General features: G+C 39.6%; 2 protein-coding genes across 4 annotated transcripts in view; both read left to right on the forward strand.

The window, feature by feature from the left end:
* The first annotated feature begins 309 nt into the window (after positions 1–309).
* Positions 310–11,594, forward strand: SIKE1 (suppressor of IKBKE 1). 2 transcript variants are annotated; one of them, XM_007977467.3, is made up of 5 exons: positions 310–546; positions 780–885; positions 1,703–1,845; positions 4,524–4,637; positions 6,614–11,594. In XM_007977467.3, exons 1-5 carry the CDS (start codon positions 388–390, stop codon positions 6,713–6,715), a joined length of 624 nt encoding a protein of 207 aa, XP_007975658.1. In that variant the 5' UTR covers positions 310–387; the 3' UTR covers positions 6,716–11,594. The 2 variants fall into 2 exon arrangements, with proteins under 2 accessions (XP_007975658.1, XP_007975657.1); XM_007977466.3 differs by having other exon boundaries at positions 310–558; positions 6,614–6,926.
* Positions 11,595–22,612: 11,018 nt separating this feature from the next.
* CSDE1 (cold shock domain containing E1) overlaps positions 22,613–25,098 on the forward strand; it is a 40,536-nt gene continuing 38,050 nt past the window's right edge. For both annotated transcript variants that reach the window (XM_007977469.3, XM_007977471.3), the window contains exon 1: positions 22,613–22,722. The gene's annotated coding sequence lies outside the window, so the exon portion shown is untranslated. The remainder of the gene's footprint in view (positions 22,723–25,098) is intronic.

Raw genomic sequence — 25,098 nt, forward strand, 5'->3', positions numbered from 1 at the left:
GAAAAAAAATAAATAAAAATTAAATGAAAATAAAAAGAAAATAACTGTGACTGAATAACAATCCACATCAACGAAAACCAGTGAGGAAAGAAGACCTTCCTTCTGCCCAGCTCATCATGGCCTGACCACCAGGCTGTGGCAACTGGAAACCAAGAGCGTAGCAAGGGCAGGTCTGCGGCTCCAAGTAAGGCAGGACCGCAAGGAAGCCACAGGTAAAAGCGGGTGAACCCGCAAAATAGGCTGCCACTGCGCAGGCGCCTCTTGCGTCTGCCAAGACACCTTTTAAACGTGCCCGGAAGTGACGCCAGTAATGCTGAGACAGACTCCCAGAAGATCTGAGCGAGTCGCGTAGCTGAGCCCGGCAGGGGCTGGGGTTGTGCTGCTGCTATGAGCTGCACCATCGAGAAGATCCTGACAGACGCCAAGACGCTTCTGGAGAGGCTGCGGGAGCACGATGCGGCCGCCGAGTCGCTGGTGGATCAGTCGGCAGCGCTGCACCGGCGGGTAGCCGCTATGCGGGAGGCGGGGACAGCGCTTCCGGACCAGGTCAGGCAGAGGGTAGGAGTCCAGTGCTCTCGGATTCTGGGCACTGAAGGGTGGAGAGCGAGGTAAAGTGGGAACTCGGCCTGAAATTTATTCCCGGTCTCAGAGGGCGGCGGTGAGACCTTTTTCCTGGGTCGGAGCTGAGAATCCTGCCCTAGAGCTCTGACTTCTGCCACTTGAGTTGCATCTGCCGCTGTTCTCTTTAAGGCATGCTTAGACTGTCTCTATTTGTCCAGTATCAAGAGGATGCATCCGATATGAAGGACATGTCCAAATACAAACCTCACATTCTGCTGTCTCAAGAGAACACACAGATTAGAGACTTGCAACAGGAAAACAGAGGTTAGTCAGGCCTTTTCATATCTGGTAATAGTTTAAAGTTATTGCAAAATTGCCCTAAACATTCACAAGGATGTACATCTATTTCCAGGTCAGTACTTTTAGTAGGAGAGTCCTCCTGTGCTGGCTCAGTAACAGTAAAATTTGTTAGATTACCCATTTCAAGGTCATCTGACTGATTTTGTAGCAGCTTACCAAAGAGGGGCTATGTAGAGTTAAAATTACTGCATGGTTTATTTTTAAGCATCCCCAGATATGTAACAAAAGAGTTCATATCCTCATGGACTTAAAATTTAATGTTTAAGTATTAATATAAACACTGAAGGTAAGATTTAAAGTTTTGTTTATGTTCTTGTTTGTGCAAGGTGAAGCAGCAGAATTTTATTCTAAGGCTATACTTAGGCTTGATTAGTACATTATTAATGACTGTCGTGTTAATAGTTGTTTACCAGAGGGGTACATATATCATTCTACTGTATTCTCATATCTTCATTTTTATCTATCTCAATGCTGTTAAGAAATAGGCTCAGAGAAGCTAAATGATTTACTTATGAGTATTAACCAAGCAAGTTACAGAACTGAACTCAAATCCATGTCTTCTGATGACATATCCATTGTTGTTACTGCAAGATTTTGCTTCTCTGCCTAGAAAGTTACCTTTAACATAGACTTTAACTGCTCAGTTTTGTGGACTGAAACATTGATTTACAACCTTGGATTCGTATTATCTCTATAGTATTGCAAAATTCTAACTGTTAAGACTTTGGATTTGGGAACTGTCTCTCAGACATCACTGCCAAGTTATTTTATTTTTTGACAGAGCTGTGGATTTCCTTGGAGGAACACCAGGATGCTTTGGAACTCATCATGAGCAAGTACCGGAAACAGATGTTACAGTTAATGGTTGCTAAAAAAGCTGTGGATGCTGAACCAGTCCTGAAAGCTCACCAGTCTCACTCTGCAGTAAGAAACTTTGAATAAATTTGAAATGAACCAAATTGAAATCTTGAGATTGTTTTAGATTGTGTGCTTGTTTTTTTGCTTTTTGAGATAGGGTCTGGCTCTGTCGACTAGGCTGCGGTGTAATGGCACGATCTCAGCTCACTGCAACCTCTGCCTTCTGGAGTCAAGCCATCCTCTCACCTCTGCCTCCTGAGCAGCTGGGACTACAGGTGCACACCACCATGCCCTGTTAATTTTTGTGGGGTTTATTTTAATTATTATTATTATTTTTTTTTTTTGGTAGAGATGAGGTTTCGCCATGTTGCCCAGGCTGGTCTGAAACTCCTGGGCTCAAGCGATCAACCCACGTTAGCCTTCCAAAGTGCTGGCATTATAGGCATGAGCCACTGTGCCTGGCCATATGTGCTTGTTTTTGAAGAAAAGTAAGCTTGTTTTCCTTTCATGTTTATCACATTTGTTGTTTATTTTGCCATGGCTTTGTAAAGATATGAATAGAAAGAAGGATAGTGGTTGCTCAGGTCCTTTTATTTGAGTGGGACTAACGTTCCCCCTCCCTCACCAAGATCTCTTTTGAAAATGTTCATTAATTCTTAGCCCTCACACCAAACGTAATGCCAGTTAGTGTTGAAGGTGCCCAGTGAATACTTGGTTGGTTATTATACATTTCACTTAAGCTCCTTGGTTGTGAGGCACTTGAATTCACATTTTATTCCTAACATAGTCCCTGACATATAGCAAGCAGTCAATAAACCTTTTATAAACTGAACCACATAGCATCATACTATGTTGTTAGGGGATAGGAGTATGATTTTTAAAAAAAACAAACATGGCATAGTTTCTATGCTTTGATTGCTTATTATCTAATTTGGGAGACTCAGTAATTGTTCTTATGTTTGTAGGTGCTTCATGGTTGTCATTGTACATTCGTGTGTACTGTATCATTTAATTCTAGATGTATAGGTTGGAGCCTACTACTTCTGTGAGATGTAGCGAAATATAAGCTTCATCTTAAATTCCATTGAATGCATTTTACTGACTTAAAAGTTTTAGGAAACAGATATTTTAAATATTTGAATGGCTTTCAACTGGAAGAGAAAAATAGATTTTATTTATTCTCATATGGAGGAAAAAACCTGAACTTTGAAAGAGACAGTTTACTCAGATAGATGAACTTTCTAAGTGATATGTCCAAAGATAGAATAAGGCACCTTGGAATGTAGTAAGCTTCCTGCCAGTGAAAGTATTCAAATTTAAGTTAAACAGCCACTTAGAGATAGTATCCAACACCCAATGGGTAGTTAAACTACAACTGATTTTTTTTTTCCGTTTCAAATATTTTTATTGGAGTGTGGACCTATTGGGTGATTGATGCACTGGACATAGATAATTTTCAGAAATGAAAATAACATTGCTTGCATCAGATCAGATTTCACCCACAGAAATGACTAAGGCCTTATCAGAGTTGGCATTGGATGAAAACTTAATCCTTTATGGAAAGGGAATCATCTGGCCTTCTATTTCTGAAATCGACTAAAGATTACTCATTTATTCTCTGCAATTACAGCCATCAGATGCTTTGAAATCTTGGAAGGCGTGAGATGATAACATGACTGTAACACAAATCCATATCGAAGAGCCCAGTATTTAAAAATTCCCCATGTTCACATACTGAAGGGTTACTTATGAGCTGATGCATATCACTGATAACCATAGGATTATCAACTTGATGTCTGGGCAAAGAGTGAAAACAGAAAATGCATTCTACTCTTCACTTCTTGGTTTTAAATATAAGAAACATTATATATTTGTTTAAAAACTGTATCCCTTAGTAATGGTATCAATAGAACATATACAACTGGAATGAGGATCCCCTTAAGGAGGCCTTCTTTTTTTTATTTAAGTTCTAGGGTACATGTGCAAAACGTGCAGGTTTGTTACATATGTATACATGTGCCATGATAGTGTGCTGCACCCATTAACTCGTCATTTACATTAGATATTCCTCCTAATGCTATCCCTCCCCACTTTCCCCACCCTATGACAGGCCCCGGTGTGTGATGTTCCCCACCCTGTGTCCAAGTGTTCTCATTGTTCATTTCCCACCTATGAGTGAGAATATGTGGTGTTTGGTTTTCTGTCCTTGCGATAGTTTTCTCAGAATGATGGTTTCCAGCTTCATCCATGTCCCTACAAAGGACATGAACTCATCCTTTTTTATGGCTGCATAGTATTCCATGGTGTATATGTGCCACATTTTCTTAATCTAGTCTATCACTGATGGATATTTTGGTTGGTTCCAAGTCTTTGCTATTGTGAATAGTGCTGCAATAAACATATGTGTGCATGTGTCTTTATCGTAGCATGATATAATCCTTTGGGTATATATCCAGTAGTGGGATGGCTGGGTGAAATGGTATTTCTAGTTGTGGATCCTTGAGGAATCGCCACACTGTCTTGCACAATTGATTTTTTGGAAGAAAAAAAATTATCTGTGAATACCACAAGGTCACTTTACTATGGCTTTATGTCTAAGGACTAAAATTATAGTGAAACTCCATTGTAACTTCTGTATCATAGATTAAATGAACTTTTAAAAATCATAATGCACACACTTTTACGTTCTTTATATATAGAGAACAGGTGACTTTTCCACCTTTGTTTCCTTAATATCTTCACAGGAAATTGAGAGTCAGATTGACAGAATCTGCGAAATGGGAGAAGTGATGAGGAAAGCAGTTCAGGTGGATGATGACCAGTTTTGTAAGATTCAGGAAAAATTAGCCCAATTAGAGGTAAGATTGTAGCTATTTTAGGTTCACAGTATTTCAGAGTTTTCGGAGTCTGGAAGATATGCCATCACTATCCCATCACTGTAATATATTAATGTTTTCTGTGTGCTCATGATTTAAAATTAAAACTCCTCCTTCATACTCTTTGATATCCTTTTGAAGAAAGGAAATATAGTAAACAGCAATCAGTGGAAATACCAACTATGTATTGGCAATAACTTGAGATATTATAATGGGAAGGTAGAGGGAGTAGAGGGGAGAAGTTATATGTGAGATAAAATCCTTCATCTGCCATAATAAGTGAAGTAGATAATGTCTAAAATTGATGATCAGGAAATAGCAGTATAAGCATATTATTTAGAATTACAGAATTAAATACCAAAAGAAATAGATAAAAGTGTTAAAAGTGGTTGCATTTGGGTTACAAAGCCAAAGAACTGCTTGTATAAGCCTTGTAGTCTTGATTTCTTAAAAGCTATGTTTAGGTCAAATTTTGATTAAAATAGGAATATGTTACAAAAAAGGGTTTGGGGCATTAGTGTGCTCATAAAATTGTTAAGGATTTCAACTTTCGGAGGCTGAGGTGAGTGAATTGCTTGAGCCCAAGGGTTCAAGAGCAGCCTGGGCGATATGGCGGGGACCCTGTCTTTACAAAAAACATACAGAAAATTAGCCAGGTGTGGTGGTATGCACCTATAATCCCAGGTACTCAGGGGCTGAGGTGGGAGGATCACCTGAACCCAGGAAGTCAAGACTGCAGTGAGCCATGATCATGCATGCCACTGCACTCCAACCTGAGCGACAGAATGAGATCCTGTCTCAAAAATTAAAAAAAAAAAAAAGCGAAGCATTTCAGTAAATGGTTTGTGTGCTGCTTATTACAAGGTGCTGTCCTGGGGCCTTTGAGAAATACCAGAGAGAAAAAAACAAGTACCTGCCCAGAGTCTAGTGGAAGGGATAATCCTAGTATCATATGATATTAAATAGTACATAAATGCTAGGAGACAGATACAAATACTGAAGGAAGCAGTTCATGTGGTCGAAGATTCATCGACCACAGGCTCTAATCTCTTAGTTACTCTAGCTGGGACTTCCGCACATCTTGGTGAAGCTAAAAATGCTTTGGTTTACCAGAATTTTCTGCACAGAATAAGGATGAAGAGCGGAAGCTACTCTCTCTAGAAATCAAAGGTAGTGACAGGTCCCAAGTAGTAATTAGGAGCTAGTGAAATGATAGCATGACCTTCTATTTATCCTTGATTTACCTCACTTATGGAAACAGCCCTAAGGAAATGTGGGACAAATTCTACCTTAGTACTTCAAGTAGAAAGAACATGACCACTAGATTCAGACCCCAGTAATACCACATCCAAGTTGTCTGAATTTGGACAACTTTTAGGAATTTTGTGAGCCAGAGTATCCTCATGAAATATATGGATGTAGGCAATGATACCTACCCTACAGATTATTGTGAGATAGCATATACAGGGCACCCAAGTAGTACCCAGCTACATGCTCAGCAAGTAATTTCTTTCCCCCTTTCCTTCCATTTCTCTGAAACTATAAGATATCCAGGAGAGGAGATTAATCAGAGTGAAATGATTATTAGGAATTTTTTAAATAAAAGAAATAATAGTAAAACTGTGGGAACCATGAAGAATAGAACATAGTAAATTCCTCAAATGGAGAAGGACCCTGTTTTTTGTTTCTCCTTTGTAATTGTAACACTTGGTATATAGAAATTACTCAGTAAATTACTGCTACAAAAGACTATCATTGCCTACATCCTACATGTAAATGTTTGTTAAATGAATAAATAAGTAGTATTTAAGGAAATTCTCAACTAGTGGATTTTTTGTTTCCTTAAAATTTTTTAAATTAAAAATAATGTTTTCTGCTCCTGGCTCAAAATAATGTGTTGTTATAATGCAGCTTGACAGTAAATATGCCAGAAATAAACATGCCTTTTTTTTTTCCAGCTTGAAAATAAGGAACTTCGAGAATTATTGTCCATTAGCAGTGAGTCTCTTCAAGCCAGAAAGGAAAACTCAATGGACACTGCTTCCCAAGCCATCAAATAACTGAACTCTGAATGATGGCTGGAGATTGTCTATCAAGGAAGGAAGTTACTATCTTCCCATTCAAGTACTGTCCATTAAGTGTCTTGCCTCAGATTTGATTTAATCTTAATTAAAGGTATCAGGTGGCAATTTAGAATTCCAGTCAATATTGGCTGTCCACGGTTCTCAGATGTGTTAATATGAATACATGCTGAATTTCACCATTCCTTTCTCAAAGAGACTACTTTTAATTTTCATTTCTGGGACTTTGATTTATATAAACTGTGTTTTCAGTTCATTGTTATTTTTCACATCTCTGAAACTTTGAGATTTTTTTATAAGCCAGCAATTTTATTTTATATAGCATTGTAAAATACACTTCTAGGAAATTTTAGGAAAGATTTAACTTTTTAAATCTATTTGGCATAAACTCTGATTTTTTTTTTTTCCATTTGACAAAATAATACAATTCCACAGAACTAGATCAGCAGATTCTCTGATTTGTAATGCCATTCACCTGTGAAGTTTTAAGTCTCTCTGGTGCTAAGAATTGGCACTTTATAGCCTGGTGCCTTTACTTTTAATTTGAGAGAACCTACTGCTAGTCCCAGGAAACATACTTGGAAATAAGTCGGCTATTTTTTTCCCCAGTGATACTATAGTTGTCATATTGTTCAAAGTTCATATTGTTCAAAGCTGAGGAGCTTGTCCTGTGTATGCGCATGCACACATGTGCACTTAGTTCAAATACTAAAAGTAGCTTTTATTAAATATAATCAGCCAAAAACGCATACACAAAAAATCAAAAAACCAAATATTAGTCAGTTTTTCAATGTTATTGTATTAGTTCTATATTCTATTTTAATGTTTATACAATTTCCATTTTATAATCAAGAACCATCACTTACTTGGATTGGATGTCTTTCATTCCTAGCACTAATAGGTAGTTGGCTTGCTCTTTTTTTTTTTTTTTTTTTTTAACATAGAAGCAGTTGTTGTTGTTTTTTTTGGTCTCTTTTCTTTTTTTTTTAAGCTATATAAAAAGGTGAGGAAGCAGTTTTGTTACCTAATGAAAATTATTACACTCATAATGCTGTGTAGGCAACATTGAGATTCAAGTGCCCAGTGGTCAACTGGGTTCACTCATCAATTCATTCCCATCTCAGTTTACTCACATTTCAAATTTATAAATTCTTCATGTTATACTATACTATTTAGATTTGCCCAGAATTAATTGAAATAATGCTAAACCTGTCAATAGTTTCCAGTAACATTAAAGCACCATACTGCATGGGAGAGACACAGTATTAAAAAGAGTTTTTAGTGCTTTATGTGATATAATATTTCTTTTGTAATGCTATAAAGAACTACAGTTAAAACAAAATCTTTCAAAGATGTCTTAAAAGCATCTGATCCCAGTAATAACTAATGGATGTCATCTAGAGCAGTAGGTGTTAATGAATAAGTATATGTCATTTAAGAATTTTTCAAATTTCTGTTCGATATCCTGCATAGAATTTGACAAAAAACACCTCCAAGTGTGAGCATTTTTTATTTCATTTCCCAAGAGTAAGTAAGGAAACTGTTAGCCCAGCCATCTGCCTTGAAGTATACCTTAAGTGACCCATAAATCCATTCAAGAGGCAGTACTTGAATGGTACTCTATACCATTTGGTACTCTATACCATTTGGTACTCTATACCATTTGGTACTCTATACCATTTGGCAGCCATGGCCAAACTTACCATGGCCAGATTTCAGCGAAAATGATGAAGTAATCAAATTAAGGTATAATATGGTGTCCCTTTATCTGCTTCATGTTCCTTTAGAGCTGTTTATAAAGTCCTTTATATCTCAAGTGTAAGGATAAATCTATATATTAACTTTTCCCCCTGAGAAATTAAAAGCCTGAGGTACAAGTCTAAGAAGCTTTTAGTGCCCTACATAATATAAATTCTGGCTGGTGTTAATGCTATGAAGATATGTGTAGTTAGAAAACTGAGTAGGGGAGGAATGCTCTTCATTTTAAGTGGATTTTAAAGTTTCTCCTTCAGTGGATGAAGAACTTGCCTGGTTTGCAAAAATCTTAGTTCAAAATTATATTTTCTAACAAAAACTGCATTTTGAGAAGATCAGCTAATTTTACTCAGTAATAAGTCAAATTAGGAAGTGCAGTGTATTTTTACGTATATATATAGCAACCTTGTCAAGTGGTCCTCACAAGAGTCATAAATACTTTGTAATTAGCACAGTATATTCAGCAGTGTATAACTCTACAAATAGTACCTTATATTAGTGTAGTATTATATCAATGTCTTATATATGATTCTTATATTAATACCTTATGCATAATTTGATTCAAACATTGAAGGTCTATTTTAGTGTTCTTCAAAATGTGGTTCCCTGACCCACTGAAATAGAAAATTGGCGATGGAGTTCAAGAATTTATATTCTAATCATCCCAAAGAATTCCTGAAGACACTAATTTAAAAATGTCTAGTCTAGGCCCCATTGTGTAATAGTTAGCACTCTAAAAGATTAAAAAGAAAATAGTCTATGTGCCAACCACTTCATTAATACTTATGATTTTAAAAATGAAAAAGTCTGGTACAGGAGACAAGTATATATATAATTATAATGCAGTGTGATAAATCCATTATGTAAGTATGTATAGGATACAGAAGAGGGACTTTAAACTTGAGAATTCAATAGAGATAATAAATGGGTAGGAGAGAAATAGAAAACTTTGGTGCCATAAAAGCAAAGTATGTATGGTATTGCTAATAATGGCTACCATCTATTGAGTGCTTTACTGTCTGTCAGGTACTATATTATATAATCTCCATTTTAACTGTACCTCATTTTGCAGATACTCAGGCACAAGGAGGTGGTTATTTGTCCAAACTGGAACTAAGATTCAAACCCAGACAGTCTTAAGCTCATTTTTAATCACTAACTAACTTGAGATGCCTAAATGCCAAATCCTGCTGGGAGTTCAAGTGGTTCTTAATTAGCAAAATCTATTTTTATCAGTGCAAAAGAAACACCACAGCTCATATATTAGAAAGTATTATGACTTCAATAAATGGAGTCTTAACTAATGAGATATTATTATTTTCTAGAATGGCGTAGCTGAGAGTATGTGTGCATTCAACTGAAAGGAATAATGTATAATCAGTGACTCTTACTATATATAGGAAAAGGTGCAGTTCTGTCTTTCAGATCTGCCTCCTTACCATATTGGCTTTCATCCCTCATGCTGTTTTCTTGTGTTTGCTAGAAAGTTGTTGACTAGCCAAGTGTCATGCCCATGTTGAAGGCAAGGAAGAAAAAATGGAAATGGCCTGTGCCAGCTATATATATATCCCCTTTTATGAGGGAAAGCAAAGCTTTCCCAGAAATTCCAAATGGATTCCCCCTTGACTTACTTGCCTGACCAGTTAAATGGCCACTGGTACCTGCAAAGAAAGCAGAGTACATAGCTGTCCCAAATAAAATCAGTATTAGCAAGAAGAAAGAATATTGAGAAAGCAACTAACAGTGTCTGTGACTGTTACATGTCTGTGACTGTTAACATTGTCAAGTCCTTTCCCCTTGAATATAGTTTTGGAAGAATTAGCTGAAGAAGTATGTTGATATTGAATGGCCAAGAGAATGGGCTGTAGCAGACATCTGTCATTTCTCTTTTAGCTGCCCAATATCCTAAATCCTGTGTTTAGGGAATCCCTCACCTAATAAGGCAGAGCATTCCTCCCTCCTAAAGAATTTGAAAGTACCAGGTAAATGTTTTATCAGCCTCCTTTGCAGCTAGGGAAGAAACATCTGCCTTCAACTTTAAAGTTAGTGATACAAAGAAGCAGGGAACCATGCAGATTCCTTTGAAGATGGTGACTAACAACACTACTGCATTCATCTCCACAGAGGAGCAGCAAAAGTGGTTTAATGATAACCTCTAATTCTTTTTTTTTTTTTTTGGCGGGGGGGGGGACAGTCTTGCTCTGTTACCCAGGCCGGAGTGCAGTAGCACTATCTCAGGTCACTGCAACCTCCACCTCCTGGGTTCAAGCAATTCTGCCTCAGCCTCCCAAGTGGCTGGGATTACAAGTGCCCACCACCATGCACAGCTAATTTTTGTATTTTTAGTAGAGATGGGGTTTCTCCATGTTGGCCAGGCTGGTCTCAAACTTCTGACCTCAGGTGATCCGCCCACCTTGGCCTCCCAAAGTGCTGGGATTACAGGTGTGAGCCACCGCGCCTGGCCCGTAACCTCTAATTCTTGTTTGTTGGCTGTCCTAGAGAACCTGAGAATTACTTTTAATAAAATCATTTTTTTGTTGTTATTAAAACTAACCTGAATTGCCTAAAACCAAGAACTCTGCTTGATAAAATAAGCATAGTTTTAGGAACAGCCATGCAGATATAAATTTTATCAACATTTTATACATAATTTTGGACTTATATTTAAATGTAATATTTGATGCTTATAAAAGGGTAAATGTGGAATGCAAATAAATTATCAAGCATAATAACTCATCACCTAACTTAAGAATGATAACATTACGAGTGCTTGTATTTTATCTATTTTAGCTCTTTTCCTATCTTTGCCCACCCCCCTGCTCGCTTTTTAATAGTTTTATTCACATGTAGAAAGACCTAAAATACATATGTATCCCTAAAGTGACTTATTTTTTAGTTTTCTTTTTTTTTGAACGTCAAAAGAATTGTATCATACTCTTATGTAGTCTAAGGATTTTTTTTTTCACTCAACATGTCTCTAGAATTTATACGTTTTGTTGTTTTATAGCTGTCATTTTCATTGATACATATTTCTTTGTTGGATTATACAACATATTGTTAAGGAATACATACATATATAATAAATTATACATTTTTTAAAAAATCTTTGCTAACATTTTACTTCCTAATTTTTAATTCCCCTTTCCTCTGCCTCATTTATATTAAACACATTTAACTATAAGAGATCATATTTCACATTCTGCAGTTATTTCACTGATATATCTCATGGCAACTTTCAGAGTGAATTAGGGGGTATTATCTGCTAATATAGGAAAAAGCAGATAATGCTTTTTGTTTTGTCACTCCTGTAATGCTAAAGAGGAGGCAGAACCTTCAGAGTTTAAATTAGGTACAACCTCACTCAGTGTCATCTAGCCTCGTAGAAATATGTGTGGAACTAATTGATGAATTTTTATATGTTACTGATTGTTACATTCATTTCTATTTCTTATTTTAACATCTTTGATACTGGGATATGTCTTACACAGGTACAGGTTCCGATGTGGTTGACTGTAAGCATATACAAAATTGGTTTGCACTCATGGGGGACGACTGGACAAAGGCAATCTGAATATTTCAATCAAGCTCAGGACCATTTGAAAAAATAACATGGGTTTTGGCCATTTTCTGTACTTTCCATTGACACCTTTTTATCAAGAGTGTGCCACTATACAAATTTGGAGTATGGCTGGCTGTCTTAGTTTTCTACTGCTATATAACCAATTACCACAAATAACAGTTTAAAGCAACATCCAGATATTATATCACAGTTCTGTAGGTCTGAAGTCCATGCAGGGCTCAAATGGGTTCTTCTCTCTTGCACTCACAAGGCTAAAATCAAGGTGTCAGCTGAAGCCAGTATCCCATATGAGGCTCCAGTCTCCCATGTTCTCATAATTATTGACAAAATCTATTTGAGTACAGCTATACAACTCAAAGACTGTCTTCAAGGCCAACAGGAAATCATCTCTGACTTCTTGTCTCCCACCTCTAGACTCCCTTTTTTTTTTTTTTTTGAGACGGAGTTTTACTCCTGTTACCCAGGCTGGAGTGCAATGGCATGATCTCGGCTCACTGCAACCTCTGCCTACTGGGTTCAAGCGATTCTCATGCCTTAGCCTCCTGAGTAGCTGGGATTACAGGCATGCGCCACCACGCCCGGCAAATAGACTCCCTTTTAAGAATACATCTAAGTCAGGTGCAACCAGAATATCTCCCTCTTGATTAAACCAACTGATTAGAGATCTTAATTATATCTGCGGTAGTCCCTTTGCCATAAAAGAGATATAAGTGATATAGCTTCTCACATCCACGTTTCACCTGTGCTTAAGATGGGACAATACAAGACATGTACAGTGCCAGTGGCAATCTTGGTGGCCAGCTTGGAATTCTGCCTACCCCAGTGGCTTTTAGCAGCTTGGAATAAAATCCTGGAAACCATGAAGCATTCTTTGAGGAAATACTACATTATCAGTGTTCTTGGTGGCCTCAAAATAATTCTATATGAGAAAACCTGGACATCTGTGAACCAAAAAGATTCAGCAAGATCCACCAATGGATGGTGGGCTAAAATTTAAGCAAAAACAGGATATTTATATATGTTTGTGTTAGTTCCTAGAGTTGCCATTACAAATGAACTCAAACTGGGTGGCTTAAAACAAATTTATTCTTTCATAGTCCTGGAGGCTAGAAGTCTCAGGGAGAATGTGTTCCATGCCCCTCTCCTAGCTTCTGGGGTTGCTGGCAATTCCTGTTCCCTGATTTCTAGATATATCACTTCAATCTCTTGTCTTCATAAGGCATTCTCCCTGCATGTCTCTAGTCAGTGTATAAAACTCCCTCTTCTGAGGACACTACTCATTGGATTGAGGCCCACTCTAATCCAGTATAACTTTATCTTAATTTGATTACATCCACAAAGGCCCTATTTATAAATAAGGTCACTTTCTAAGGTTCTAGGTGGGAATGAATTTAAGGGGGACGCTATTCAATTCAGTACATTACCAAAGCATTGCCCTGCCCCCAAATATTTACTAATTACAAAGCGAAGAGTAGTAATTTTACAACGGAGAATCCTGGCAGATATCAACTGATTAAGGTAAACATCATTAATAATACACTTCAACGGCTGGGCGAGGTAGCTCACACCTGTAATCCCAGCACTTTGGGAGGCCAAGGTGGCTGGATCACCTGATGTCAGGAGTTCGAGACCAGCCTGGTCAACATGGTGAAACCCCGTCTCTACTAAAAATGCAAAAATTACCCGGGCATGGTGGTGGGCACCTATAATCCCAGGTACTTGGGAGGCTGAGGTGGGAGAATTGCTTGAACCCAGGAGGTGGAGGCTGCAGTGAGTCGAGATCATGCCACTGTACTCCAGCAACAAGCAAGACCTCACCTCAAATAATAATAGTAATAATACACTTCAACATTATATACCCTGATATTGATGCAATGAGAGGCACATAACCTCTGTAGTCTTCAAAAGAGGGACATTTGTAAAATAGCTGACTGATACTGTTTCAAAGTGTGTGTGTGTGTGTGTGTGTACATATATATATATATATATATATTTTTTTTTTTTTCAGTGTCTCACTCTGTTGCCCAGGCTGGGGTGCAGTGGCACTATCTGCACTCACTGCAACCTCTACCTCCTGAGTTCAAGTGATTCTCAAGCTTCAGCCTCCAGAGTAGCTGGGATTGCAGGTGCCTGCCACCACACCCAGCTAATTTTTATATTTTTAGTAGAGACAGGGTTTCACCATGTTGGCCAGGCTGGTCTCAAACTCCTGACCTCAAGTGATCCGCCTGCCTCGGCCTCCCAAAGTGCTGGGATTACAGCCATGATCCGGCATGCCTAGACTGTTTCAGTGTTAAAGCTGTAAAAGACAAAGACTAAAGAACTGTCATAGAAGGGAGACAAAGGACACATAAAAACTAAATGCAGTGTGAGATCCTAGATTCGATCCTGGAGGAGAAAATGGACATTGGAGGAATAACTGGTGCAGCCCAAATTAATTTTGTATTTCAAGTCATATCATGTCAAAGTTGATTTCCTAGTTTTGAAAATTATTCTATAGTTATGTAAGGTTAAAATAGGAGAAGCAGGTACAGGGTTTATGGCAACTTTCTGTACAATTTTCTACCTCTTCTGTAAGTGTAAAAATCTTAAAAAAAAAAAAACAAAAAAAATCATCTCCCTGATTTCTTTCTTTTTTTTTTTTTTTTTTTTTTTTTTGAGACGGAGTCTTGCTCTGTCGCCCAGGCTGGAGTGCAGTGGCCGGATCTCAGCTCACTGCAAGCTCCGCCTCCCGGGTTTACGCCATTCTCCTGCCTCAGCCTCCCGAGTAGCTGGGACTACAGGCGCCCGCCACCTCACCCGGCTAGTTTTTTGTATTTTTAGTAGAGACGGGGTTTCACCGTGTTAGCCAGGATGGTCTGGATCTCCTGACCTCGTGATCCGCCCATCTCGGCCTCCCAAAGTGCTGGGATTATAGGCTTGAGCCACCGCGCCCGGCCATCCCTCTGATTTCTAATGAGGCTGGGTATAATTTCAAGTATTTGCCTATACAGGTTTTTAAAAACATACGGACCTTCACGTCTTATCCCCATTTTCCTTTTCTTTCCTTTCGGCTTTTTCTTATTAATGTATTATATATTCATGATACCAATACATTTTTTATATATTGCAAATATATATTCTAGTCTGTTGACTTTTTTATGTTGACTCATGATGAGTGGAATTTTTAAAATATGGTCAAATATGTTACTGAAAAGAGATTCAGAAGAGTTAGACTTTTTGAAGAATACCTTAACAAATTTATTTTGCTTTTTTTTTTTTTTTACTTCATATACACACAAAAGGGAGACATAATTTAAATCTATGTCTAGGGTGGGCACAGGTGGCTCATTCCTGTAATCCCAGCACTTTGGAAGGCTGAGGCAGAAGGACTACTTGAGCCCAAGAGTTCAAGACCAGCCTGGGCATGGCAAAACCCCGTTTCTACAAAAAAAATACAAAAATTAGCCAGGCATGGTGGTGCACGCCTGTAGTCCCAGCTACTCAGGTGGCTGAGGCAGGAGGATTGCTCGAGCCTAGGAGGTGGAGGCTGTAGTGAGCTAAGATCATGCCACTGCAATCCAGTCTGGACAACAGAGTGAGACCCTGTCTCCAAAAAAAAAAAAAAAATAGTAAGTTTAAAATAGTCCTTTCAATAAATATAAAAATTCTAAGTAGTGGAAGTTTTATTTCATAATTGTATTAGTCTGTTCTCATGCTCCTATAAGGACATACCCGAGACTGGGTAATTTATAAAGAAAAGAGATTTAATTGACTTTCAGTTCCGCAAGGCTGGGGAGGCCTCAGGAAACTTACAATCATTGCAGAAGGGGAAGCAAATACGTCCTTCTTCACATAGTGGCAAGAAGGAGAATGAGTGCTGAGAAAAGGGGGAAAAGCCCCTTATAAAACCATCAGATAGGCTGGGAGCATTGGCTCATGCCTGTAATCTCAGCATTTTGGGAGGCCAAGGCAGGTGGATCACTTGAGGGCAGGAGTTCGAAACCAGCCTGATCAACATAGTGAAATCTCATCTCTAGTAAAAAAAAAATTCAAAATTAGCTGGGCAGGGTGGTGCACACCTGTAATCCCAGCTATGTGGGAGGCTGAGGCAGAATTGCTTGAACCCAGAAGGTGGAAGTTGCAGTGAGCTGAGATCATGCCATTGCACTCCAGCCTGGGCAACAAGAGCGGAACTCCGTCTCAAAAAAAATAAATAAATACAAATAAAACCATCAGATATTGTGAGAACTCACTCACTATCATGAGAACAGTGGCACGGGGTAACCGCCCCCATGATTGAATTACCTCCCATTGGGTTCCTCCCACGACATGTGGAGATTATGGGACTACAATTCAAGATGAGATTTGGGTGAGGACACAGCCAAACCACATCATTCCACCTATGGCCCCTCCTGAATCTCATATCCTCATGTATCAAAACATGATCATGCCTTTCCAACAGTCCTCCAAAGTCTTAGCTCATTCCAGCATTAACCGAAAAGTCCAAGTCCAAAGTCTCATCTGAGACAAGGCAAGACCCTTCCACTTATGAGCCTGTAAAATCAAAAGCAAGTTAGTTACTTCCTAGATACAATGGGGGTACAGGCATTGGGTAAATATACCCTTTCCAAATGGAAGAAATTGGCCAAAACAAAGGAGCAATAGTCCCCATGCAAGCCCAAAATCCATTACAGCAGTCATCAAACCTTACCTTAAAGTTCCAAACTGATTTCCTTTGTCTGACTTGATGTCTCACTTCCAGGTCACAGTGATGCAAGAGGTGGGTTCCCAAAACCTTGGGCAGCTCCACCCCTGTGGTTTTACAGGGTACAGCCCCACTCCCAGCTGCTTTCACAGCTGGTTTTAACTGTCTGCAGCTTATCCAGGCATATGGTGCAAGCTGTCAGTGAATCTACCATTCTGGGGTCTGGAGGACAACGGCCCTCTTCTCACAGCTCCACTAGGCAGTGTCCCAGTGGGGACTCTGTGTGGGGGCCCCACATTTCCCTTCTGCACTGCCCTAGCAGAGGTTCTCCATGAGGGCTCCACCCCTACAGCCAACTAATGCCTGGACATCAAGGCATTTCCATACATCCTCTGAAATCTAGGCGGAGGTCCCCAAACCTCAATCCTTGACTTCTGCACACTCACAGGCCCAACATCATGTGTTAGCTGCCAAGGCTTGGGGCTTGCACCCTCTGAAATAACAGCCTGAGCTGTACCTTGGCCCCTTTTAGCCACAGAGGAAGTTGAAGTAGCTGAGACTAAGGACACCATGTCCCAGGGTGAACATATCCCAAGGCTGCACAGAGCAGGAGGGGCCTGGGCCAGGCTCAGGAAATGGTTTTTCCTTCCTTGGCCTCCAGGCCTGTGATGGGAGGGGCTGCCATGAAGGTCTCTGACATGCCCTGGAGACATTTTCCCCACTATCCGGATGATTAGCATTTGTCTCTTTATTACTTATGCAAGTTTCTACAGCCAGCTTGAATTTCTCCCCAGAAAATGGGCTTTTCTTTTCTACTGCATCATCAGGCTGCAAATTTTCTAAACTTTTATGCTCTGCTTCCCTTTTAAATATAAGTTCCCATTCCAAACCATGTCTTTGTGAATGCATAAAACTAAATGCTTTTAAGAGCACCCAAGCCACCTCTTCAATGCTTTGCCACTTAGAAACCTCTTCCATTAAATGCCCTAAATCATCTCTCTTAAGTTCAAAGTTCCACAGATCTCTAGTGCAGGGGCAATATCCTGCCAGTCTCTTTGCTAAAGCATAGCAGGAATCACCTTTGTTCCAGTTCCCAACAAGTTCCTCATCTCCAACTGAGACCACTTCAGCCTGGACTTCATTGTCCATATTATTATCAGCATTTTAGTTCCAAACTTTCCCACATCTTCCTGTCTTCTAAGTCCCCAATTCTCTAGGAATTTCCAAACCTTCCCACATTTTCCTTTCTTCTTCTGAGTCCTCCAAACTGTTCCAGCCCCTACCTGTGACCCAGTTCCAAAGTTGCTTTCACATTTTTGGGTATCCTTATAGCAGTGCCCCACTAACTCCTGATACCAATTTGTTGTATTAGTTCATTCTCATACTGCTATAAGGACACACCCAAGACTGGGTGATTTATAAAGGAAAGAGGTTTAACTCACTCACAGTTCAGCATGGCTGGGAAGGCCTCAGGGAATTTAACAATCCTGGTGGAAGGGGTAGCAAACACATCCTTCTTCACATGGTGGCAGGAAGGAGAATGAGTTCTGAGCAAAGGGGGAAAAGCCCCTTATAAAACCATCAGATATCATGGGAACTCTCTATCACAAGAAAAGGAGCATGAAGGTAACTGCCCCCATGATTCAATTACCTCCCACTGGATCCCTCCCATGACATGTGGGGATTATGGGAACTACAATTCAAGATGAGATTTAGGAAAGGACACAGCCAAACCATATCAATAATGAAAATGGCTACAAGTTTTCTTATTGGTAATCCAAAAATGATGAGCGGACCTTACAATCACTACTGCCTTGGATTCAATAAAATAAGTGTAATTTACTCATTTCATGAATATTGTTTAAGTATTTACTGCATACGTAAGTCACTGTGCCAGGTTTTGGGGACACAATGATGAACTAGAGAATTGAAGCTTATGCTGTAGTTCAGAGGGATGAGCAATAAACAAATGGAAACTGATAGTTTAGTGGGTACTTTTACTTTAGAAAAGGCCTTTGTAAGGTGGTAACATTTGACGTAAGATCTGAATGATGAGAAAGTGCCCAAAGATTTGGGCTAGAACATTCCAGGAAGAGACAACAGTAAATTCATGGGCCTTGAAGGAGGAACAAACTTACAATATTGGAAGAACCAGTTAACCAGGGGTTAGAGAATCTGGTGGGGACTATATCATTCAGGGCCTTGAAGAGCACAGTAAAAGGGTTTGGATTTATGTTAAATACAATTGGATTTCATTGGGATTGAGTTTAAGTTAAATTATAAATATTCTGTTGCTCTACCCTTCCCTCTATTAACTGACTCCCAGAGCTACAATGTTAGATGGTTACTTTCGGTGCAGCAGTTTAGCATGTCCACATAATTATCCCAGTAAGTGCAATGTTAACATTTTACAGGGAAGCATTATACAAAGCTTTTTGCATTCTTATTTAAATTCTAATATCTGATTACATTAGTGGTATTATTATATTATTCTTATTTATATAATGCACTTTAACTGTTTAGAGGCTGGTTAAAGAATAAGTTTTGGGTCATAGGCCTATAGAACCAGATCTTAATTATTTACATTACTTCTTATGGAAATAATTCTTCTTTATGAATGTTTTTGCTCTAGAAGTATTATTTCTGTTCTGAAACCTTGGATGTGGACCCCTTTACCATCCACTATTATCATAATTTTATCTTATTTATTTAATTAAATGTTTTTTAAGACCGTCTCACTCTGTTGCCCAGGCTGAAGTGCAATAGCATGATTACGGCTCACTGCAGCCATGACCTCCCAGACTTAAGCAATCTTCCCATCTCAGCCTCCTAAGTAGCTGGGACCACACATGCATCACCACGCGTGGCTAATTTTTAATTTTTTTGTAAAGACGGGGGTTTGCCACATTGCCCAGGCTGGTCTAGAACTCCTGAGCTCAAGTGATCTTCCCACCTTGGCTTCTAAAGTCTGGGATTACAGTTGTGAGCCACCGTGCCCAGCCTATCATAATTTTATAAAAGAAGATCCTCTTTAGTTTTTCTAAACAGGGAGGACATGTCAAAATAAAAACAACTCTTAAAACCTGGAATAAATTTAGCCTTATTTAATTTTTTAAAACAGCTCTACATTGACCGAATTTTTCTCATTCGACAGAGAAATGACAAAAATCTCACCCACCACTGCTCAAGAAAACCTTACAAACTATAAGAAATACTTACTTTTGATTCTAAAGTAGACTTCAGAGATAATGTGCTTATTTATTATTGTAGAGGGAAAAAAAGCACACAACCATTATCAATTTCATTGTCTAAGTCTTTCAGAGTAGAAAACTAAGTATGATGAATAACTAAAAATAATTTCTGAAATTTTTTTTCTGATGGTTCCTTAACAGACTATCTTCCCAAAATCCATGTCACCCTGTTGCATAGGAGATGGTTTTCCAGTGATTTAACAAGTTTCTGATTTAATTTTAAAAAAATAAAAAGATAACCACAATTTTTCAGTTTTTGATTTGACTTCAAAATTCATCTGAAAAAAAATCATTATGTAGTGATCTAACAATGAAACCTACCTCTATTTATGGGTTTTACTTGTAGAAAGAGTAAATCATTTTCACTTGTAATTTACATCAAATTGCTCCACCTGTTACTTTCTTTAATGCATTAGAAGCTAAAATATGTATTTCTGGGTTTATACAGATTTGCATTTTGTGTTAAATGTAAATCGATATTAATTTTGGAACAAGGAGGAATTTAAAGGAATTTAAAGGCAATTGTGATATATTCAGAATGACGATGATGAAATGATCATATAATTAAAGAACGTTTTCAGAAGTTATGTGTAATGGTAGAAATCAAGGCTTTATCCTTTCTTATTAACAGTAATTGTATTGATAGAATTTAGTGAGACTTTTTTTTACATTTTCTATTGCTGTGATATTTGAGAATATATGCTAAAAGTAGAATTACCTAATTGCCTAATTAGTTTCACATGACCTCATATCTAGTGCAAGAGCCTGGTACAGTTTCTCTATAACATTTGATTAGAATACACAGACCAGCTGTATTGCAGGAAGGGGAGATCTTGATTTAAGAACTGAGTGAAGTAAACAAAACAGCTAGTTTGAAATATTTACATTCTGGGCCAGGCGTAGTGGCTCGTGCCTGTAATCCCAGCACTTTGGGAGGCCAAGGCGGGTGGATCATGTGATCTGGAGCTCAAGACCAGCCTGACCAACATGGTGAAACCGCGTCTCTACTAAAAATACAAAAATTAGCTGGGTGTAATGGTGTGCGCCTGTAATCCCAGCTACTCAGGAGGCTGAGGCAGGAGAATTGCTTGAACCCAGAAGGAGGAGATTGCAGTGAGCCAAGATCATGCCATCACACTCCAGCCTAGGCAACAAGAGTGAAACTCCATCTGAAAAAAAAAAAAAGTTTACATTCTGTACTTTCCCAGAAATACATTCCAATTTCTAACAACTTATCATACTGTTGTCCAGTGCTATTTATTCAACAAACTTTTGAGAGTTGTCGAGACCAGGCACTGTCAGCAACCAGGGATGCAAAGATGAATGTCATAAGCTCTGTGCTGGAGTATTACTACCTAGTAAAAACTAATAATTACAATAGAGTGAGCTATGAAAGCATTGAAAATGAAGCAAATATTTGTGCTTAGGAAAGCGTGGGAAGGCATCAGAGAGAGCAAAGGGGCACTTTTGAGGTGTTATACGTGGGACCGGACACCAGCAACAAAGGTGGAGAGAAATTTTTAAACAGAAATGGGACACGGCCTCCCCTTAGAATTCAAGAGGTTTGAATTGAAGGTTATCTTTCCTTCATTGCACTTATTCCAGTGTGTACGTTTAGATTTATTTTTGTGATCATTAATGATGCTAGACTAAAAGTTCCTTGAGGACAAGACTATATCCGATTTTCTTTACAACTGTACACTTCCCAGTGATTACACATACAACATGTCAAATAAATGTGTTGTAAGCAAAAAGTGGGTAGGAGAGTACTCAGGAGACTGGCTGCTGATTATTTATCCAATACTGTCAAGTGAGAGAGCCAGTGAATCTGTGAAAATAGAAGCATTGAATCTGGGAAAAGCATTCCTCTCACCAGAGGAGCATGCTGTACTGTCTGACAGGGGCTAATCCATTGAACTTCCTGTGGTCATAATTACCCATTTTCCTCCTTCCCTCTTCCCCCATTGGATGAATCATCTCTGCTCTTATTTCAACCTTTTAATTACTGATTCACCCTCTTTGATTACCTGACACAACAGGAATATCTTTGGTAACTTGAAAGGTCAGTTGACTGAATTTGTTTCATTTTGTTTAGTGATTATGCAGCCTTGCTCACTCTTGTGCATCTGTTGCAATGTTGTTCATGGAAAACAAAGGTCTCATTTAGATTTCCAAATTACCTTGCTAAAAAACTGACTCTATACTAATGAAATTCGTCTAATGCAGTAGATGTAAGAAAGAATGCTTGTACTATGAGAAGAAACGAGTGTGAGGCCCTTCCGGATTTTTGCTGCTAAAAGATAAATCATTTTTTATGACTCCTGGATATGCCCTCAGAATTGTTCGCCTTCAAGGTTTACCCCATTATTGTGGGCTAAAACGTATTCAAACGCTCAAAGACTAGAGACGCCTAAAGCTACCCGCCACCCCTAGTGTCCAGGAGGAGTCAGTAAACACCCAGATTGCTTCCCGCAGCACACCCAAGAAGCAATGTAAGGGAATGCAGCCACCATGTTGGTTGTGGTTAAGTGCAGCAAACTGCTTGGCGTCACGCAGCCCTGCTGCGCAAGCGTATTGAGAGTACGCTTCACTCCGCCCCTTCTCGTGCACGAGCTCGGAGCCCGCAACTCTCGCGAGAGAAGCGAGATTTATTCCTACGTACCGGGCCGTGCTGCTTATGGCGGCGCTGGAGAGGGGGCGCTGAGCTGTTGGGGTGAGTACGACCTCAGGGTCCAACTGGGGGTAGCAAAAACCCAGGGGAAGGGCTGAGAATAAGACCAAGGCTAAGGGGAAAGCTTTCTGAGTCAAGGTGGGCACTTGTAGAGCTCTAGGTGGGGAAGAGTGCACCCCAATTCCCTGCCCTGGGCTTTTTCATACGTCTCCCGTTCAACTGCCTGGGCCTCACGTCAGGTCGCAGAGCTGAAACCAGGAGTCGAGGCCAGCCGGCTGCGCGTTTTGGTAGTGGTGGTGGTGACTAAAGTGGGGGGAGGGAGCGAAAATGGAGGCTCCGACCGCAGCCAAGATGGAGGCATAGGGTGCGGGGCTCGGGCGCGGAGGCTGCTGGGAGCTGTAGTCTGGCGGCTTCCCCATCTGCCGCTTGGCTGGGGAAATGGGAACTACATGTCCCGGCGGGCGGGGCGAGGGGGTGGTGGCGCGGTCCTTTGTGTGAGGTTGGAAGAGCCTGAGACCGAGAAGAGGGGCCTGCTTTGACTCTGGACCCTATAGTTTGCTGGCCGTTACCTGCTTGGGAATCTGACTACCAGTACCAGAGCGCAGTGCGGCAGTGGCGCCTTCTTTGTGTATAGACTGAGACCCCGCTCCATCTAGATATCTAGGGGTAGTGCTTAAAGATAGCTTTCCCCAGCCACATCTGGCACAGCAGCGTGGCGGAATTGACATCGTTACTCCAGTCACCTAGAGCAGGGTCTCAGCACCCAACCTTCCCCGCATTGTCTCCCCTTCGGCTTCTTGGGAAAGGGAACCAGTCCCTAATCTTTTAGGCACGTGGCTCCCACCCCTCTATCACTTGAGGAAAGGGCGTGCGCCTTGAAAGCTCAGTAGTGTCCTCCCTTCCACCTCCTCTGGCTCTCATGGTGCCAGCGCCTGGCCCACATTGTGCAGTGAACTGCCTGGCTTCGTCATTGTAGGTAGAATTTTTTGAAGTTCCCCCGTGGGAGACAGCTTCAAATTTTTACCATGATGTTTTATCAATACGAAATCTTAGTGCCAAGGTTCTTTTGCTTTAAGGTTTTCCCTTAGAAACACCCAGATGGCGGCCGTCTTGTTTAACTCACAGGTGAAGCAGAGAACGCTCCCTGAAACAGGCTTCAGTCTGCAAAGAAAATCTGAACGTTGTTAGGCAAGTTAATTTTCGTGTTTTGCACCTTAAATGAGTAAAAGAATGTGGCGCTCTTTAAACAGTTGGGAGGCAGGGCGGAGAGGGAGAATGCTCAAAGGCACTGTGGTAGTTAAATCTTTTTGAGAGGCTTAAATTTTCATCAGGCTGGTATGAGCTGGCAGTTCTCAGCCACTGCTACTAACCTACTTTTTTAAAATGTAGGTTTCAAATTATAACCCACAAATATAAGCTACACTATACTAAAATGCTGAGTAATTTTCATTTTGAGTAAAGGCAAACATTCTTCATACTACATTGAGGGGCACTGTAATACATACTTGATTTTATTTTGGTATTGATATCCAATAATGTATATCCTTGGTGTGGGTAAGGAGGGGGTTTATATACTTGAATAGGCATATACCTGAGTCATAAAACCTGGATAAATATTCGGCTTTCTTTTTGTTTTGTTTTAGCCCTGGGACTAAAATAAAAGAGAAGCTAATAGTTTGGTTTTGCAGCTGTTCTGGATGTTTACCATGGAGATGAGTATTTATAGCAGCTGAGTTGAAAACTAAAGTATTTGAGGCACAGAAGATAGGTTTTCTTTTTTTGTGAGTAAGTTCTGACTTAAGTGTGACCTTTAGCGAGTGTGGGTGAAAATCTGGTGAAGTCCTAGCAAATCAAAATTGAAAGTGTGAAAGCTGATGTGCAGTCCGGCTTTATCCCCTACCCTTATTTTTCCCTCCCCCCCCCCCGCGAAGACACATCGTGTAGGGCCATCGATTTTTGTTTTATACAAACAAAATGCTAAAATATCAAATTATGCTGGAGTATACATAACATTTAGTGTTCCAGTGTTTTTTATTGTAGAGTTCAGTGGCACTAAGTCTGTTGAAACTGTTGTGAGAGCCATACTTTCGACAAGGTAGTTAAAACATGGAAATTTTGGACCGATGTTCTCTTGGACAGATTTTTGAGGAATTGCATTTCAGGACTGTATTGCAAAATGAGATGAATATCTTGATCTTGTTAAACACAAAGAATTGATGTGCTTTCTTCTTAGCTTTGTCTTTGCAGAAAACAGAAGAGGAAGCACTTTGAGATCTATTTTGTAAGCTTTAATAGCTAGACTGTCTTAAGTGGTGAAACTACTATGGGTGAGAGTGACTTGCTGTTAAACCCTTCTGCCCAGTCAGGATTTTAAAAATTCCTTTGTTTTGATATTAGAATGTTTTCCACTTGCATGTG

This window comes from Chlorocebus sabaeus, chromosome 20, assembly GCF_047675955.1.
Source record: "Chlorocebus sabaeus isolate Y175 chromosome 20, mChlSab1.0.hap1, whole genome shotgun sequence".
NCBI classification, from domain to species: domain Eukaryota; kingdom Metazoa; phylum Chordata; class Mammalia; order Primates; family Cercopithecidae; genus Chlorocebus; species Chlorocebus sabaeus.

Excerpts from the sequence above, each read along its gene's own strand:
- SIKE1 (XM_007977466.3), top strand. The coding sequence starts at position 388 with ATGAGCTGCACCATCGAGAAGATCCTGACAGACGCCAAGACGCTTCTG. Across the intron at positions 886-1,702 it reads CTTGCAACAGGAAAACAGAG|AGCTGTGGATTTCCTTGGAG; the intron begins GTTAGTCAGGCC and ends ATTTTTTGACAG. Across the intron at positions 4,638-6,613 it reads AAAAATTAGCCCAATTAGAG|CTTGAAAATAAGGAACTTCG; the intron begins GTAAGATTGTAG and ends TTTTTTTTCCAG.